Source organism: Pistacia vera, unplaced genomic scaffold (assembly GCF_008641045.1).
Source record: "Pistacia vera cultivar Batoury unplaced genomic scaffold, PisVer_v2 Contig194, whole genome shotgun sequence".
Taxonomy (NCBI): Eukaryota; Viridiplantae; Streptophyta; class Magnoliopsida; order Sapindales; family Anacardiaceae; genus Pistacia; species Pistacia vera.
The window spans coordinates 142,309-161,160 of NW_022195995.1; the positions used below are offsets into that span (position 1 = coordinate 142,309).

General features: G+C 30.4%; 1 protein-coding gene across 1 annotated transcript; it reads right to left on the reverse strand.

Moving 5' to 3' along the window:
• Window positions 1–913: 913 nt before the first annotated feature.
• LOC116127703 (glutathione S-transferase L3-like) lies at window positions 914–3,559 on the reverse strand. Its single transcript, XM_031413344.1, has 10 exons — window positions 3,465–3,559; window positions 3,308–3,379; window positions 3,132–3,192; window positions 2,925–3,011; window positions 2,016–2,114; window positions 1,793–1,895; window positions 1,633–1,709; window positions 1,400–1,507; window positions 1,212–1,292; window positions 914–1,129 (listed from the first exon to the last, which is right to left on the reverse strand). The coding sequence occupies exons 1-10, from the start codon at window positions 3,473–3,475 to the stop codon at window positions 1,118–1,120; spliced, it is 711 nt and encodes a 236-aa protein (XP_031269204.1). The 5' UTR covers window positions 3,476–3,559; the 3' UTR covers window positions 914–1,117.
• Window positions 3,560–18,852: the final 15,293 nt, after the last annotated feature.

Below are 18,852 nucleotides of genomic sequence, written 5' to 3' on the forward strand. Positions count from 1 at the left end.
CAATCGCATAACCCCTATATCATCTCTCATAGTAAAAAAAAAAGATTATTGAAATCATTTATTACTGGCTGAATTAAACAAGATAATAACTGGATTAAAAGATACAGAGTAATCTTCTTATAACTCTGACCATAGGCAATATGCCATATTTTAGGTTTACAATGAATTTATTTGCTCCGGGCATTATTTGATCAAAATCAAGCTCGGTAAGGTTGTAGGGTGAGTTATTGCCCTTAGATCATGGAGTAAGATATCCAAGGGTTGGCATTGGAGGTCGAATTCATGGTTGTTAGTATCCTATAATACCCGATACGTATCATACAATACGATTAGATACAGGCCGCCAACGATACGTATCAGAGAGTGTATCCTAAACCATTCGATACGTTGATATATATCCTACGATACAATACGTATTTGTTCGTATCCTTAAAAATATCGATATAAATCGATAAGACTTTATTAATTTGGGCCAAAGGTCCAAAAAAAAATTCGGGTCAAAACCGGGTCATCCAACCCGATTCATTAAAACCTATCCAAATTTACCTATTTTGCATGAAAAAAGTGAAGAGAAATATATATTGCTCATTTTACATGATAATAATAATATAAGTGGAGATTTTGTAATTAATTTTAATTATATAATACCATAATTTAAAATCAATAATATCACAAAATTCTTTAATTAATCTTGGGGATTATATTAATTTTTAGAAAATTTTGATTATTTTATTAGTTTTTTTTTAAAATAGAACTTACGGTACGATACGCGATACACGATTCAAAAAATTAGGTTGTCGATACACGATACAATATACGATTTGATAACCATAGCCGAATTAACAATCCCCATTATTTGGTTTGCTTAAATCTGATGGTCTATCTCAAAAATGCTCTGGAACCAGAAGGAACATAATATAAAAGATGAACACAATAAGAGAGTTCAATTTTATTTATGTAAGCATAACATACAAACTGAAGAAACAAATTCAAATGCAATACATCACTGACATTCGCACATTATCTATAGTATACAGATACATATGGCATAAATAGCTTTTATTATAAGACACTCATAACACACCAACTTATTTAGCATAGTCTAACTGGTGGCAAATTACTGTTGGGCCTGCAAGGAAGAGAAACTTAGCTTTCAATCTAACAAAATCAGATTATAAAGGTTAAGGCGTGGGCTGGTCTAAGGATAGTACCTGGAAGTGCTTCTTGTAAAATTCCACCAGCTCTTTTGGATCTGTTTTTGTCTGCTTGAAGGCATCAATCTTGTTCAGCTCCTGCATAAGGATATTTTTTTTTTAAATAAATGATTATAACTATCTTAAAATATAGTAATCTCTTCCTGCACAATTGGGAAAGAACGTAAAAGGGCTTTCCAACATACCTCGATCCATGATGCTAGTTTTGGCCTACCCTCTGTAATGTCATACTTGTATACTTCTGATAAGAAGATCTGGAACCTTTCAACAAATGGAATATAGGCTATGTCCGCCTGACGATCACATAAATCCATTTGTAAAACAGAATGATACTCGAATCATATAATTATAATAAGAAACAATTTCAAAAACAACTTCTATGCCTACTCAAGCTAACTTAATTGAGAAGTTAACATACCAAACTAAACTGACCAAGGAAGAATGGGCCATCATCAAATTTCTTAAGAGCATTTTCCAAGTAATCGAAAGCGGCACCTGTTCCAAGTTTCTAAATTTTTTAGTTCAGTTTATATACAAAAACCCCTAACCATGGAAATAGAACATATTTCAAAACATACCAGCTTGTTTTACAGGGTCTCCTTTGAATGAAGTATACACATCCCTGTTGAATGTATCAGTGTAGGATAACAATTCTTCACCAAACTTTTTCTTTTCAGGAGCCTACAATATTTTCATAACATTACTTCAGCTGAAGTTAAGAGATACTAAAGTTTCTATTAAGAGCAGCAATGAAATATGCACATTTTATAAAAATATTTTAAAAAAGGATGCACAACTTACATCAGGGAAAACAGAAGGTCCTTCAAAGTTGCTGTCAACATATTTAATCAAGTCAATACTCTCTCCAATGATTTTGCCGTTGTGCTCCAATGCTGGAACCTATAAATAAGAACTTTAAACGGTAAATACTTCAATAGTCCTAACAATTACCACAGTCTAGCATAAAGACTAAAACATACCACCTATAATTTAACTAATTTCTTTTTTTTCCTTGTAACAAAGAAATTTAACTCAATACAAAGAGACCATTTTTAATGACCATGTAAATCAAAGCATAGCAATAAGATTCTGCCTCCTCTTTAAGTATTGGACCTTGTCATCGCATCTGATTCAGGGATTTCTTCACACAGATTATAAACATTTGAAATACAGCCATCCACAAACACAAATTACCCTTTTCTTTTTTAACCACTTTGCTCACTCAGAAACTCTAAACTTCCAACTATTGTTCAAAACCCTCCCATTTTTGTCATGAGAACTTCTTGGAAAATTATTCTTACTAACAAACTCCAAATCATAACTCATGCCAATCAATTCCATATAAACAAACTATATCAGTCATGGACTTAAACCGATTCATCAACTTTACTAAAGCTAACAATTTCATTCCTACATAAAGATACCTTTTGTAGTATTGAGTTCATCACTATCATGACCAAGCCTCATACCAACAAAAAAGAATTTGATGTTATATTCCCAACAAGCGGGAGGATACTAGTACAAGCTTGCTCATTTCTTGAAATGATTTAAAATTCTATTTATCCCTTATTTTGTGCTTCACAATTGTTGTTATGCACGTGTGAAAATCAACAGAACATATTCATGAATCATGGAGACTCCGTAATAGAAATCTATCAAATCCACAATAATCAACAAAAGAAAAGGTAAATGTTTTCATAAACAAATCACCTTGTTAACACGGTAAACTTTCTGTGCATACCAAGCAGGCCTGTCTTGAAGGTTTAATGGAACTAACTTAATCTTGTCTTGTAATCCCTGCCGCCCAACAGATTCCAAAGAAATCAGTGAGAGAAAATTAATAAAATCAAACAAATATTTCTAGACAAGAAAAACAAGACAAATAGATCATTAAAAAGTAAAAAATAATTAAATAACCTTATAGTTTCTGGTGATCCACACTCGTTGAGCATATGGACACGTGTAACAAGTATACAGCCTTAAGAAATAAAAGACAACACACGTAAATCAAGTTAGAAAATAAAATAAAAAATTGAACCCCGAATGGCACAAAAAGAAAGTAAAAAATTCTCAAAAATAAAAAAATGTGAAACCTGATAGTTCCATCAAAGAGAGGTGGCTGCTCGGCCTTAGAATCCAGAACTGGAGGAAGATTTTCTTGCACACTACCAATAAGAAAACAAGATCATAATTTCATCATATTAGCAATCAGAATTGCGAGATTGGAGTTGAGGAATGAGAAATTCTTACGCGGTAGCCATTTTGGTTACGTCTCGGGAGTGTTCGGAACCTTTTGGGTTTTTAGAGCTAATTTGATACTGAAATGGTTCTATGTGGACAGTGAGCCATCTGTGCGGGGGTTTATTATATAGGAGATTTTAAATGAAGTTAGATCCTGTGAAGTCGCGAGCAGTGACGTATCACGTACTTAACTTTGTCATGGATTAATCAGTCAAAGACAAAAATTCGGCGGCCGTTGTCTCGTTGATCCTTTATTATACGTAAGAGATTATGAATGTATTCGTCAGCCATGACCGTTGAGGATGTGTTATATGGTTCTCGTCTATTTAATTATTTCTTTTATTTTAACCCAGCAAATTAATTTTAAAAAAAAAAACTATTGGGTTAAAATGACAATACTCCAATCACGTGAAGATTGATATTATGTATTGCCAAATAACATCACGTATTACGAAAAGCTAACAACCAGAAGTGATTAATTAATGGTTTATTTTATTCCATTCTCGCCATGAATCGAATCTGTAAATGTTATTATAATTCGGTCGTAACAAACTGCAATAAACTTTGAGGGTGCGTTTCGTTGGCAGTAATCCAAGGTTGGCAGTAATGTTGGATTACTGAGGTTAAGATCTAGAGCCATCTGACAATTTTTGGCCATTAATATAACCGAAAACGGCTATACCGGCAACTTCCAGCGATTTTTTGTGACTTCTGACAACTGTAGACGGCAGCCGGCGGTGGTGGCTGGCGGTTGGCAGTGGCTTGGGGTGGGTGGGGATGATTTTAATACAAATTAAAGTTTTATATAAGTTGGAGTGTTTTAGCTAAATCTGGAATGTTGGAGGTTAAAAAAACTATTTAAAAATTAATAATAAAAATAATATTATATTAATATTTAAAAATAACGGCAATTTAGTAATTTAAATAACATATCGATCAATTTATTGTAACTAACCAAACATATTTCCATAAAGATTCTCAGTAATCTTCAAGGTAATCTAGGTTGTGCTTGTTTTATTATTTTGAGTAGGATTTTTGAAAAAGTTGAGTTGGGTTATTATTACGAGTTAGGATTAAAAAATTAACAAAAAACTCCCTAGGTTTGTTAATTTAGCTAAACATCCCTTATAATAAAAAGTTTATAAATTGATAAAAACACCCCCACCCACCCACTTTTGCCAGATTTCGGCCACCACCATCGGAAGGTGATCGGAATTTGACGTAATGACACATTACTAACTGGATCTGGCTGGTAGTGCATTGACCTAGCTTTCTGACTAGATCCACCATGGATTTAGTCGGAAAATGTCAGATCTACAACCAAATCTGGCCATTGACAGCTAGATCTGGTCATCAACGACGGCCAAAGATATGGTCGTCGTTGACGACCAGATGTGGCCAAAAATTTGGCCATCAACGGCCAAATCTTTGGCCATAGATGTGGCATTTTTCGGCCAGATCCACTGTGGATCTGACTGAAAAATGTTAGATCGACGCACTGCCAGCAAGATCCAGCCGGTAGTGTGCCATTACGCTAAATTCTGACTACCTTCCGATAGTGGTGGCCGGAATCTGGCAAATGTGGGTGGGTGGGGGTTTTTTTTGTCAATTTATAAACTTTTTTTCATTGGGGGTGTTTAGTTAAATTAACAAACCTAGGGGTTTAAAAATAGTTTAATACAATATGATTGGATTTTCGAAATAGGTAAACAAATATGTATTTTGGGTAGGATAGGAATAGGATAGGGCAAAAATAATAAAACAAACAGGCCCCTAACTTTCTGTTAATACAACATTCCCAGTAACTAATATTCCTTGAACCAAACACCCCGTGAAAATTAATTGGTCGGAGTTGCAAATTATAACCTGTTTTGTTTGAAAATTGTTTCACTTCACCTAATCTGAATAACAAAGTCAAAATGTTTTTATGATAGTAATTCCTGAATAAATTGAAGAGCAAGTCATGTCCAAATACATTTTGACCCCTGAAACATCCTTCTCCACCTACCCCCTTAGGAAATACCCATATGACCACATTTTTATATATAAGGGTTAAAAGTTAAAACTTAACCATGAAAGGGCAATTTTGTCAATTATAACATCATAGAGATAGAAAACCTAATATAACAGTATTAATTGACAATATTACCCATTCACGATTAAGTTTTAATGCTTGAATTAGAAAAATAGGAGTAACATTGGGTGTTTCCAAAACCAAGGGGGGAACTATCTTTTTGCGATAGATTAGGGGTAAAAAAGTATTCAGCTTAACGACTAGAAGCGTGGACAAGTGAGTCCTCCCAAGAATTAAGGTCTCGTTTGGATTGAGGAATTCTAAATAAATGATTTCGTTAAATCCATGGATTTGGTAAAATACTTCGTTTGGTTTAATTAAAAAAAAAAAAAGTAGAACCGTGGACAAGTGAGTCCTCCCAAGAATTAAGGTCTCGTTTGGATTGAGGAATTCTAAATAAATGATTTCGTTAAATCCATGGATTTGGTAAAATACTTCGTTTGGTTTAATTAAAAAGAAAAAAGTAGAACCGTGGACAAGTGAGTCCTCCCAAGAATTAAGGTCTCGTTTGGATTGAGGGATTCTAAATGAATGATTTCGTTAAATCCATGAATTTGGTAAAATAATTCGTTTGGTTTTTTTTTTTAAAAAAAGTTGAAATCCATAGATTTTGGAAAATCCACCACCCTCTAGAATCCTTCAATTTTTAGGGTTTTAGAACCCACCTAGTAGGTCAGATTTTGCCAAATCCATCGGTTTTAATAAAATGAGCGATTTTGTTAATATTTTAATTTTTCAATACTATCCTTGTTAATAATTTAATATTTCAGTAACCACGTTTTATCCTAATTAAAAGAAACATATTTGTCATTCTCTCTTTTTGAGCTCTTCATCTTTACATCATCAGCATCTTCAAAGCATATTAGAGAAATAATATATCTATGAGTTTCCATTCCTTTAATTAATTATTTTCAATTTCTTATTTACAAAAAGGTTTTTTTTTTTATTATTATTTCAATTTCTCATGGTGACTCTTTTTGTTATCTAGTTAAGAACTTATTAGTGGTGCTTTTTTTTTCATGAAATATTAAATCAACAACGTCATTTCAAATAGCCCTCAAGCTTATAAAATTTTCTCATTCGAATCTCTTCTAACGTACTATAAGAACAAATGTGTATAATGTGTGAGGCTATCTTATGATTTTATTTTTCTTATCTCTCTCAATTGTACCAAGCTTGTAGTATAAGATCCTCTCATATTTTATTATACTTTTCTTATTAAAAGGTTTTAATAATTGATTTATTTATTCTTTGATTACATGGATGCCAATTATGAAGACTAATAATTGATGAAGAAATATATAATTTAAAAAAAAAAAATAGAAAATGAGTAGGCAAAGTAAAAGTTTAGAAAATTAGAATAAATTGCGACATTACATCTAGATTTATGAATAATATTTTCACTTTTTAAAACTTTAAATGTAATACTCCTGCCCATTAATTGGTTTATATATAGTAAGTAGTAATTAGTAAGAAAAGAAAATATCATATACATATGCATATTAGATCCTCAAATTATCTCTTCTACTGTATGTAACTTATTAAACAATCTTAAATTCCAAAAAATTATTTGAAAGATGTTACATAATCTATGTATTTAAATTTTAAGACCCTATGAAAATTTGACTTTGAAATTCAATGTACATAAATTTTTTTTAACATTACGTGACTTACTATATATGTATGACATGTATATAGTATTGACTTACTATATATGTATATAATAGATCATATATATAGTGTACTATACATATACATACCATATATATAGTGTATTGTATATATCTTTACATGTTGTATTTCACATATATATATATATATATATATATATATTTTGAAGGAAGACTAGAATCTTTATCATCCAACAGAAGTAATGCCCTAACTTCAACCAGAAACCTACAAGAAAAGAGTTAAAAAATTTATTCAACCAACTTGAATACCTAATATGGCAAGGAAAAGGCATCAACTGTAATTACTACTTTTGATNATATATATATATATATATATATATATATATATGATAAATGCATTGAAAATATTGACGTACTATATATCTTTACATGCACTCTCTCTCTCTCTCTCTCTCTCCATATATATATATATATGGCATATAATATTGACTTACTATGTAATTTTATATATAGTATAGTAAAATCTCTCTATAGTCATAATGGTGGGATTAATTAATTTTATTACTATAAGGAGGTTATAACTTAATAAATATGTGATAACAAAAATTTCTTTATAATTCATGTTTTAGTAGTACAGTATCAGGATTTCAATTGATGTTTTAATACTATTAAGATTTCAATTGATGTTTTAATACTATTAAGATTTCAATTCAGCACTTCAATTGCCTACTTTTGAAACGAATAGAAGATCGTGTCTTGAAATCAGCAAAGATAAGTGTCTTTGATGGAATTGTAAATGCAATTGTTGCATAGTCAAATTGATATGAAGCCACAAACTATTATTAATTGTTGTAATCATTACAAAATTATGCAGCAAATTGATGTGAAGGCACATATTATTGTCAATTGTTTTAATCATTACAAAATTATGTAGCAAATTGATATGAAGCCACATATTATTGCCAAATATTTTAATTATTACCAAATTAGGATCCCTAATATTAATGAATTGCAAGTTACAAATGAAGTGGATGAAGAGAATCAAAGAGTCATTGTAAAATTTAGTGATCAAATTTGACAACTTTATTACACTAATTGAATGGATATTAATGTATTTCTCAATCATCCAAATGAGCAATACGTTATGTATGTTTTAACTAAAGAAGAAATCATTACTATAATTAGACAAGAAAATAAATAAAATAATCATGATGATGATAGTACGGAAGTACAAAAAGCTTGTGCCAAAAAGCTCTAAACATACTTGAGAAAGTAGAAATATATGGCTTCAACAAAAAGATGTTCATGCTAACAAGTAATATACCCGCAAGTTAAAAGATGTAGTAACAACTCTAAAGTATAAATCATTATCTCAAACAATTTTAGATAAATATTTTATTTCATCGTAAACCTTAATGTAACATAGTATATATTTTTTTGCAATATACAGATACTTATTACTATGTGAAGGCAACTTTTCTTAAGCTGGGAATTAAAAAAATTATAACTTATTACAATATAAAGTTTATTCTTATTTATAACTATCCCAAATTGGGAATTGAATTTTTTATGACTATGTATAGTTTATTCATATATAAAGTATCACTATAGAGAAGTTTTACTCTATATATATATATACATACATGTTGTATTTCACATTTTAGAGTTGAGTATACTTACATGTTGCATATTCCATGTGATTTTGTATATAGTGTATCATATATTCATATGTAGTATTAATTATATATGGCAATATATATATATGCAACATGTTAACATGTAATTTGGTTCATTTACCAAATAACACCATACACATATATTATTAAAATAACATGTTTATTTTATTTTATTTTATTTTATTTTTTTTTTGTCTATGATTTTGTGAATCACAAAATTTTTTAAATAGAATATATGTATGTCATTTAAAAAAAAATCGTCTTACTTGCATTAATAGTAATATAGTATAGCATTATATGGCTTACATAGTACTTTAATATGAGATTAGGGTTTGCATTTTTTTTAAGACCATTAACGATAATATTATCTTTTAAATAATATTATATTTTAAGATTATTAACGATAATAATTATTCTATAGTAAAACACAATTCTTATCAGAAAATAAATATTTATCTTGAATTGAAACACTTTGTAACATCAGAGTTTCGATGAAAAAATGAGAAGAGGGGCAGAGGAGGTTTCCATAAATACCTCTAAGATGATTTATTAGACTGAGTAAAATTGAATACAATTACTATTTATATACTTTGATCAAATGACAAGAAATAATGGGGGTGTTTGTCTGAGCTTATGAAAATTAGCTTATAAGCAACAAGTACTTATAAGCTAAAATTAGCTTATAAACATTTGAAATTTTAAGTAATTACGTGTTTGGTTAAAGTACTTATAAGTGACTAATAAGTAGTTGACATGTTTGGTAAAATGTGGCTTATAAGTACATTTTATTATAAAATGACTAAAAAATGTACTATATTAAATAAGGGTATATTATGGAATTTTAAAATTAAATAAGGATAATGTGGTAATATACTTGGTCAAACTAACTTATAAGCAGAGTGCTTATAAGAAAAAAAAAAAAAAAAATATCTCCTCCCCAACTTATTAGCTCAAAAAAGTTATAAACAAACAGGTCAGCTTAATTTTAGAGCTTATAAGTTAGTTTAACCAACTTATAAGCTTAGACAAACACCCCCAAGTAACCTTAGAATACAATTACTATTTATATACTTTGATCAAACGACAAGAAATAATGTCTTTTGATAACAACATGCGTCTTATAAAACTACATTGTTTTATGGAAACATAATAGTAATAATAAATATTTATTCTTAAGACGATTGGGTTTCCAAGAATTTTCATTCTAAGAAATATTGAAGTAATCATTGCTTCTCTCTCATCCTTACATAATGTCAATGGAGGGAATTATTTTCCCTCTAAAAAGTAAGGTTTAAGAGCCAAAAATAAATTTATTTTATTGAAGGGTAAATTTATAAATTTCACTTCCCAAAAAGATTTTTATCTGGGTCAACTAATCCAAATAGCATTGTCCTATATATATACAGTAAAACCTCTTGATAGTCATAATAGCGGGATTAACTAATTTTAATACTATGAGAAGGTTATAACTTAATAAAGGTGTAGTTATAAAAATTATTGTTTTGATTTCTTATTTTATAATTCATGTTTTAGTAGTATAGTATTAGGATTTCAATTCATATTTTAGTAGTATTAGGATTTCAATTCAGCGCTTCAATTATCTACTTTTGAAACGGAAAGAAGATCGTGTCTTGAAACCAGCAAAGATAAGTGTCATTGATGGAATTGTAAATGTAGTTGATGCATGATTAATTGATGTGAAATCACAGATAATTATCAATGGTTTTAAGCACTGCAAAATTAGGACCCCAATGTCGATGAATTGCAAGTTACAAAAGAAGTGGATGAGGAGAATAAAAGAGTCATTGTAGAATTGAGTGATCAGATTCGACAACTTCACTACACTAATCGAATGGATATTAATGTTATCCTCAACCATCCAAATGAGCAAAAAATAGTGTATGCTTTAACCAAAAAAGATATCATTACCGCAATTAGATAAGAAAAGAAAGAAAATAATCCTGAAGATGATAATACGGAAATACAAAAAATTTCATGCCATGAAACTCTAAACATGCTTATTGAGGAGACAAAAATATTTTTGTTTCAACAAAAAGATGTCCATGCTAGCGAGTTATTATATACTTACAAGGTAAGAAATATGGTAACAACTCTAAAGTATAAGGCTCCGTTTGGTTCACTTTTTTGCATTTTTTAGAAAAGTTTTTTGAAAAAAGTTAAAAAAAATTGAATTGGGCAAGTATTACAATGTAGGATTTGAAAATTAATAAAAATATCCCCTATGTTTGTTTATTTACTAAACACCCCTATAATAAAACTTTGAAAGTTAACAAAAACACCCTCAACCCACCCATTGAATAATCACAGTCGGCCACCACAACCGGAGGGTGGTCGGAGTCGTCGTATCGATGCATGACCGACTGGATCTTGCCGGTCGTGCATCGATATGGCCTTTGCTGGCTAGATCCACGGTGGATCTAGCCGGCAAAGGCCAGATCTATGGCTAGAATTGGCCATTGACGGCCAGATCTACGGCTAGAATTGGCCATTGACGGCCAGATCTGGCCGCATTTGCTCATCGACGACGGCCAAAGATACGGCCGTCGTTGATGGTAGATCGATCCACCGTGGATCTGGCTGGAAAAGGCTAGATCAACGCACTACCGGCCAGATTCAGCTGGTAGTGCGCCATTATATCAGATTCTGGCCAACTTCTGGCAGTGGTGGCTGGAATCTGGTATAATGTGGATTTAGGGGTGTTTTTACAATTTTGAAAAAAAATATTTAGGGGTATTTAATTAAATTCACAAATTTAGGGGGTTTTAAAAAAGTTGAATAATATTGGATAATATTGTGAGTTTTTGGGCATTTTACTGTTTAACTTTTTTGGGAATACTAATAATAGTATTCCCAAAAACCAACCAAACGGAACCTAAATCATTGTCTCAAACAACTTTAGATAAATATTTTATTTCATCTTAAACCTTTAATATATATATATATATATACATGACATTTTTGTCCAAATAATTAATTAATGAAGTTAAAGAAGTCATTCAACAAGTTGGGTTAATTGTTATTTGACATCAAAAGGAGGGCAATTGTGTCCAAAAATTTTATTAAATGAGAACAAAATTAGAACAAAAATAGGATTACTACCCTCTGACTCATTGATCGCATAACCTCTATATCACCTCTCATATTACTTGAGTAATAAAAGATTATTGGAATCTTTTATTACTGGTTAAATTAAACAAGATAATGACCGGATTAAAAGATATCCTACGACTGTATTTTTCTCATTTCGTTTTCACACAAATACCCATTTGTACCTTACTAGCATTACATCTTTAGGTGTTCGAACTTTGAACTATAGGTCCAAAAGCTCCACATTTTTCTAACGAATTCAGTTCTGTCTTGATTGCGTCTTTCCATTTTGGCTAATCTTCACTTTGTCTACATTCCTCAACAAATTTAGATTCAAGATCATCATTATTATTTACAATATCAAGCGCTATATTGTATGCAAAAATATTGTCGATAATTATTTCTTTTAGATTCCATAGTTTTCTTGTAAAGACATAATTTATTGAGATCTCTTCATTCTTACTAGTTTCAGGTACCTGAACTGCTTCTAGAGTTTCATGATTAATTATGTCTCTATTCTCTTCATGAGAACTTGCCTCCTTGATGTAAGCATCTTGGTCATTTGCTACTCTTTTCTTTCGAGGATTTTTATCTTTGGAACCAACTGGTCTACCACACTTTAAACATGCCTTAGATTCATTTGCTACAGGTAATTGTCCTTCAAGGACATCAATCCGAATTGGAGCATTTGCAACTGGTATGTGANTTAACGACTAGAAGCGTGGACAAGTGAGTCCTCCCAAGAATTAAGGTCTCGTTTGGATTGAGGAATTCTAAATAAATGATTTCATTAAATCCATGGATTTGGTAAAATACTTCGTTTGGTTTAATTAAAAAAAAAAAAAGTAGAACCGTGGACAAGTGAGTCCTCCCAAGAATTAAGGTCTCGTTTGGATTGAGGGATTCTAAATGAATGATTTTGTTAAATCCATAGATTTGGTAAAACACTTCGTTTGGTTTAAAAAAAAAAAAAAAAGAAAAAAAAAAGTAGAACCGTGGACAAGTGAGTCCTCCCAAGAATTAAGGTCTCGTTTGGATTGAGGGATTCTAAATGAATGATTTCATTAAATCCATGAATTTGGTAAAATAATTCGTTTGGTTTTTAAAAAAAAAAAAAGTTGAAATCCATAGATTTTGGAAAATCCACCACCCTCCAGAATCCTTCAATTTTTAGGGTTTTAGAACCCACCTAGTACGTCATGTATGTTTTAACTAAAGAAAAAATCATTACTATAATTAGACAAGAAGATAAATGAAATAATCATGAGGATGATAGTACGGAAGTACAAAAAGTTTGTGCCAAAAAGCTCTAAACATACTTGAGAAAGTAGAAATATATGGTTTCAACAAAAAGATGTTCATGCTAACAAGTAATCTACCCGCAAGTTAAAAGATGTAGTGACAACTCTAAAGCATAAATCATTATCTCAAATAATTTTAGATAAATATTTTATTTCATCGTAAACCTTAATGTAACATAGTATATATTTTTTTGCAATATACGATACTTATTACTATGTGGAGGCAACTTTTCTTAAGCCGGAAATTAAAAAAATTATAACTTATTACAATGTAAAGTTTATTCTTATTTATAACTATCCCAAATTGGGAATTGAATTTTTTATGACTATGTAGAGTTTATTCATATATAGAGTATCACTATAGAGAGGTTTTACTATATATATATACACATGTTGTATTTCACATTTTAGAGTTGAGTATACTTACATGTTGCATATTCTATGTGATTTTGTATATAGTGTATCATATATTCATATGTAGTATTAATTATATATGGCAATATATATATATATATGCAACATGTTAACATGTAATTTGGTTCATTTACCAAATAACACCATACACATATATTATTAAAATAACATGTTTATTATTTAATTTTTTTTTTTTTTTTTTTTTTGTCTATGATTTTGTGAATCACAAAATTTTTTAAATAGAATATATGTATGTCATTTAAAAAAAAATCGTCTTACTGCATTAATAGTAATATAGTATAGCATTATATGGCTTACATACTACTTTAATATGAGATTAGGGTTTGCATTTTTTTTAAGACCATTAACGATAATATTATCTTTTAAATAATATTATATTTTAAGATTATTAACGATAATAATTATTCTATAGTAAAACACAATTCTTATCAGAAAATAAATATTTATCTTGAATTGAAACACTTTGTAACATCAGAGTTTCGATGAAAAAATGAGAAGAGGGGCATAGGAGGTTTCCATAAATACGTCTAAGATGATTTATTAGACTGAGTAAAATTGAATGCAATTACTATTTATATACTTTGATCAAACGACAAGAAATAATGGGGGTGTTTGTTTGAGCTTATGAAAATTAGCTTATAAGCAACAAGTACTTATAAGCTAAAATTAGCTTATAAACATTTGAAATTTTAAGTAATTACGTGTTTGGTTAAAGTACTTATAAGTGACTAATAAGTAGTTGACGTGTTTGGTAAAATGTGGCTTATAAGTACATTTTATTATAAAATGACTAAAAAATGTACAACATTAAATAAGGGTATACTATGGAATTTTAAAATTAAATAAGGATAATGTGGCAATATACTTGGTCAAACTAACTTAATAAAAATATCCCCTATGTTTGTTTATTTATTAAACACCCCTATAATAAAACTTTGAAAGTTAACAAAAACACCTCCAACCCACCCATTGAATAATCACAGCTGGCCACCATCACCGGAGGGTGGTCGGAGTCGCCGTATCAGCGTATAACCGACTAGATCTTGCCGGTCGTGCGTCGATTTGGCCGGCAAAGGCCAGATCTACGGCTAGAACTAGCCATTGACGGCCAGCTCTGGCCGCATTTGTTCGTCAACGATGGCCAAAGATACGGCCATCGTTGATGGTCAACGATGACCATATGTTGGCCATCGTTGACGTCTAGTTACGGCCAAAGATCTGGCAGTCAACGGCCAGATCTTTGGCTTTAGATCTGGCCTTTTTTAGCCAGATCAGATCCACCGTGGATCTGGCCGAAAAAAGGCTAGATCGACACACTACCGGCTAGATTCAGCTGGTAGTGCGCCATTATATCAGATTCTGGCCAACTTCTGGCAGTGGTGGCCGGAATCTGGTATAATGTGGATTTAGGGGTGTTTTTGCAATTTAAAAAAAATATTTAGGGGTATTTAATTAAATTAACAAATTTAGGGGGTTTAAAAAAAGTTGAATAATATTGGATAATATTATGAGTTTTTGGGCATTTTACTGTTTAACTTTTTTGGGAATACTAATAATAGTATTCTATTAGTATTCCCAAAAACCAACCAAACGGAGCCTAAATCATTGTCTCAAACAACTTTAGATAAATATTTTATTTCACCTTAAACCTTTAATGTAACATATATATATATATATGATATTTTTGTCCAAATAATTAATTAATGAGGTTAAAGAAGCCATTCAACAAGTTGGGTTAATTGTTATTTGACATCAAAATGAGGGCAATTGTGTCCAAAAATTTTATTAAATAAGAATAAAATTAGAACAAAAATAGGATTTCTACCCTCTGACTCGGTGATCGCATAACCTCTATATCACCTCTCATATTACTTGAGTAATAAAAGATTATTGGAATCTTTTATTACTGGTTGAATTAAACGAGATAATGACCGGATTAAAAGATATCCTACAACTGTATTTTTCTCATTTCGTTTTCGCACAGATACCCATTTGTACCTTACTAGCATTACATCTTTAGATGTTCTAACTTCGAACTACAGGTCCAAAAACTCTACATTTTTCTAACGAATTCAGTTCTGTCTTGATTGCGTCCTTCCATTTTGGCTAATCTTCACTTTGTCTACATTCCTCAACAAATTTAGGTTCAAGATCATCATTATTATTTACAATATCAAGCGCTATATTGTATGCAAAAATATTGTCGACAATTATTTCTTTTAGATTCCATAGTTTTCTTGTAAAGACATAATTTATTGAGATCTCTTCATTCTTACTAGTTTCAGGTACCTGAACTTCTTCTAGAGTTTCATGATTAATTATGTCTCTATTCTCTTCATGAGAACTTGCCTCCTTGATGTAAGCATCTTGGTCATTTGCTACTATTTTCTTTCGAGGATTTTTATCTTTGGAACCAACTGGTCTACCACGCTTTAAACGTGCCTTAGATTCATTTGCTACAGGTAATTGTCCTTCAAGGACAGCAATCCGAATTGGAGCATTTGCAACTGGTATGTGAGATTTAGTCACTCTTTTTGAATTAGTAAATGTGTTTGACAACTGATTTGCTACATTTTGCAAATGAATAATCTTTTGATCTTCTTGTTCACATTGTTTAGGATGAGGATCAAGATAAGATGATGATGATATTTTCCAAGTAATTTCCTTTTCCAGTTGCCTATTTTGTCCCCCTAATGCTGGAAATTTTGTTTCATCAAAATGACAATTGGCAAATCGTGTCATAAATAAAATCTCTTGTTAATGGTTCTAAATATTTAATTATAGAAGGAGATTCATATCCAACATATATTCCCAATCTTCTTTAAGGACCCATTTTAGTGCGTTTTGGTGGAGCAATTGGAACATATACCGCACATTCAAATATTCTTAAATGAGAAATATTTGGCTCTTGACAAAAGTCAATTGTAAAGGGGAGAATTTGTGATAACTTGTTGGCCTAATGCGTACAAGTGCTGCTGCATGTAAAATATTATGTCCCCAAGCAGAACTTGGGACCTTTGTTCTCATAAGTAATGGTCTAGCAGTCAATTCGAGGCCTTTAATAAATGATATCTACTAGACTATTCTGTGTATGAACATGGGCAATAGGTTTTTCAACCGTTATTCCGATTGACATACAATAATCATTAAAAGCCTAAGACATAAATTCACCAGCATTATCAAGACGTATTTGTCTTAATTGTATAATCTGTAAATTGTGCTCACAATCGAATTATTTAGGAGAGTAATCTTGCAAACGCCAGGTTGCGAGTAGATAATAAACACACATGGAACCATCTTGTTGATGCATCTACTAAAACCATAAAATATCTAAATGGTCCACATGGTAGATAAATAGACCCACATATATCACCTTGAATTCATTCTAAAAATGTAGGAGATTTAATCCCAATTTTAGCTGGTGATGGTCTAATAATTAATTTATCTTGAGAACAGGCAGCATAAGAGAATTCATTAGATTGAAAAATCTTCTGATTTTTCAATGGATGTCTATGTAAATTCTCAATGATTCTTTGCATCATTATTGAACCAGGATGGCCTAACTGATCATGCCAATTAATACAAGTATTAGGATCAGTAAACTTCTGGTTTACTATAAAATGTGTTTCAAATACACTAATATTTTGTGTAGTACAATCTGGAAGAAAAAGCAGATAATTTTTCTAACACACATTTATTGCCTATAATTATTCTTGTAATATAAAGATATTCAATATTTCCTTCATTGGTTCTCTCAATATGATATCCATTACAGCGAATATCTTTAAACTTAATAAGTTTCTTTTAGACTTGGAAGAAAATAATGCATCTTTTATAATAAACTGTGTTCCTCCAATCAATTATTTATTAGCTATTCTAGAGCCTTCAATCAATCTTGTACTACCAGATATCGCATTTATGTTAGCTTCACACATTATCAAAGAAGAAAAATATTTTCTTTCTTTAAGTATAGTGTACGTTGTAGCATTGTCTACGGACAAAAATCTTCATCATCAATCTTGGATCCAATCATAGACATGGGAATGTCCATTTTTCTTTATTCAAAAACAAAATACATAGTAAGGCATATTACAAAGCCAACAAAACAATGTAATTTATCTAAAATTGAATATCACACTTAAACATATTAAGGGTAAAACACTCATTAAAAGTAAAATACTCAACTTAAACATATTAAAAATTAAACACTCGCAAAAACATAACTTAAATAATTTTGGACATTTCCATCCCTAATTAAATGATCGATTCTCCCTTCAGGATTTTTGAAGAAATCTACAACATCCAGATGTGTTATATCAATAGGTCCATGATCAAAGTTATCATCTTGATAAGCAAAATTTGCTTCTCTATTTTCATTTTGGTAGGCAAAGTTTGCTTTCATATTTGTCTCTTTTTCTTTCAACGATGCTTGATAAAGTTCAACAAGATGTTTAGGCATACAACAAGTATGTGACCAATGTCCTTTCATGCCACATAGATAGTACATATTTTCACCAAGACCCATAGCATCTAAGTGAATTTCAGCATCAAGAATCCATAACAAATAATTCTTACCCATAATATCAAGAGCCACAAATTCAAGTTTCGTAAGATTTGTCATGACGAAAACTGGAAAAGAATATTTAATAAATGAGACAATCTCTAATAAAACGAAAATATTATCACAAATAAGAATTTAGAATAACAATAATGAATACACAATTTATTAAAGTTATAGAATTTAATCATTTAAAAACATAAATCATAAAAGCAAATATTTACAAATATATGTCTTTTTTTATTAATCAAATTATAAATCTATCACTATATAAAGTCTTGTTTATAATGAAACCAAAATGTTCCAAATTAAAACACTTTCATATATTTTATACTTTAAAAATGATTAAACATTCCAACATATTTATAAAACATATTAAGATACAAGCAAAATTGAATTTACTTACTTGGTAAATGGAAAACTCCAACTCCAAATTTGATTAGGGACAAAAGCTTGAAACCTGATGAGAATTTTTTTCCCTTGACAAGTTGATATGGTTAGAGACTAGTACTAATAACTTATTATAAAATAAACTAAAAGAAGAACGAAGATAATTGAGGGGAAATAGAACCAATACTTTTCTATTCTAAAGTTGAGTGTACATCATCTTTCAC

Coding starts and splice junctions, on each gene's coding strand:
- LOC116127703 (XM_031413344.1), bottom strand. Junction 1,896..2,015: donor GACCTTCTGTTTTCCCTGAT/GTAAGTTGTGCA, acceptor AAAATATTGTAG/GCTCCTGAAAAGAAAAAGTT. Junction 1,508..1,632: donor TCCTTGGTCAGTTTAGTTTG/GTATGTTAACTT, acceptor TGTGATCGTCAG/GCGGACATAGCCTATATTCC.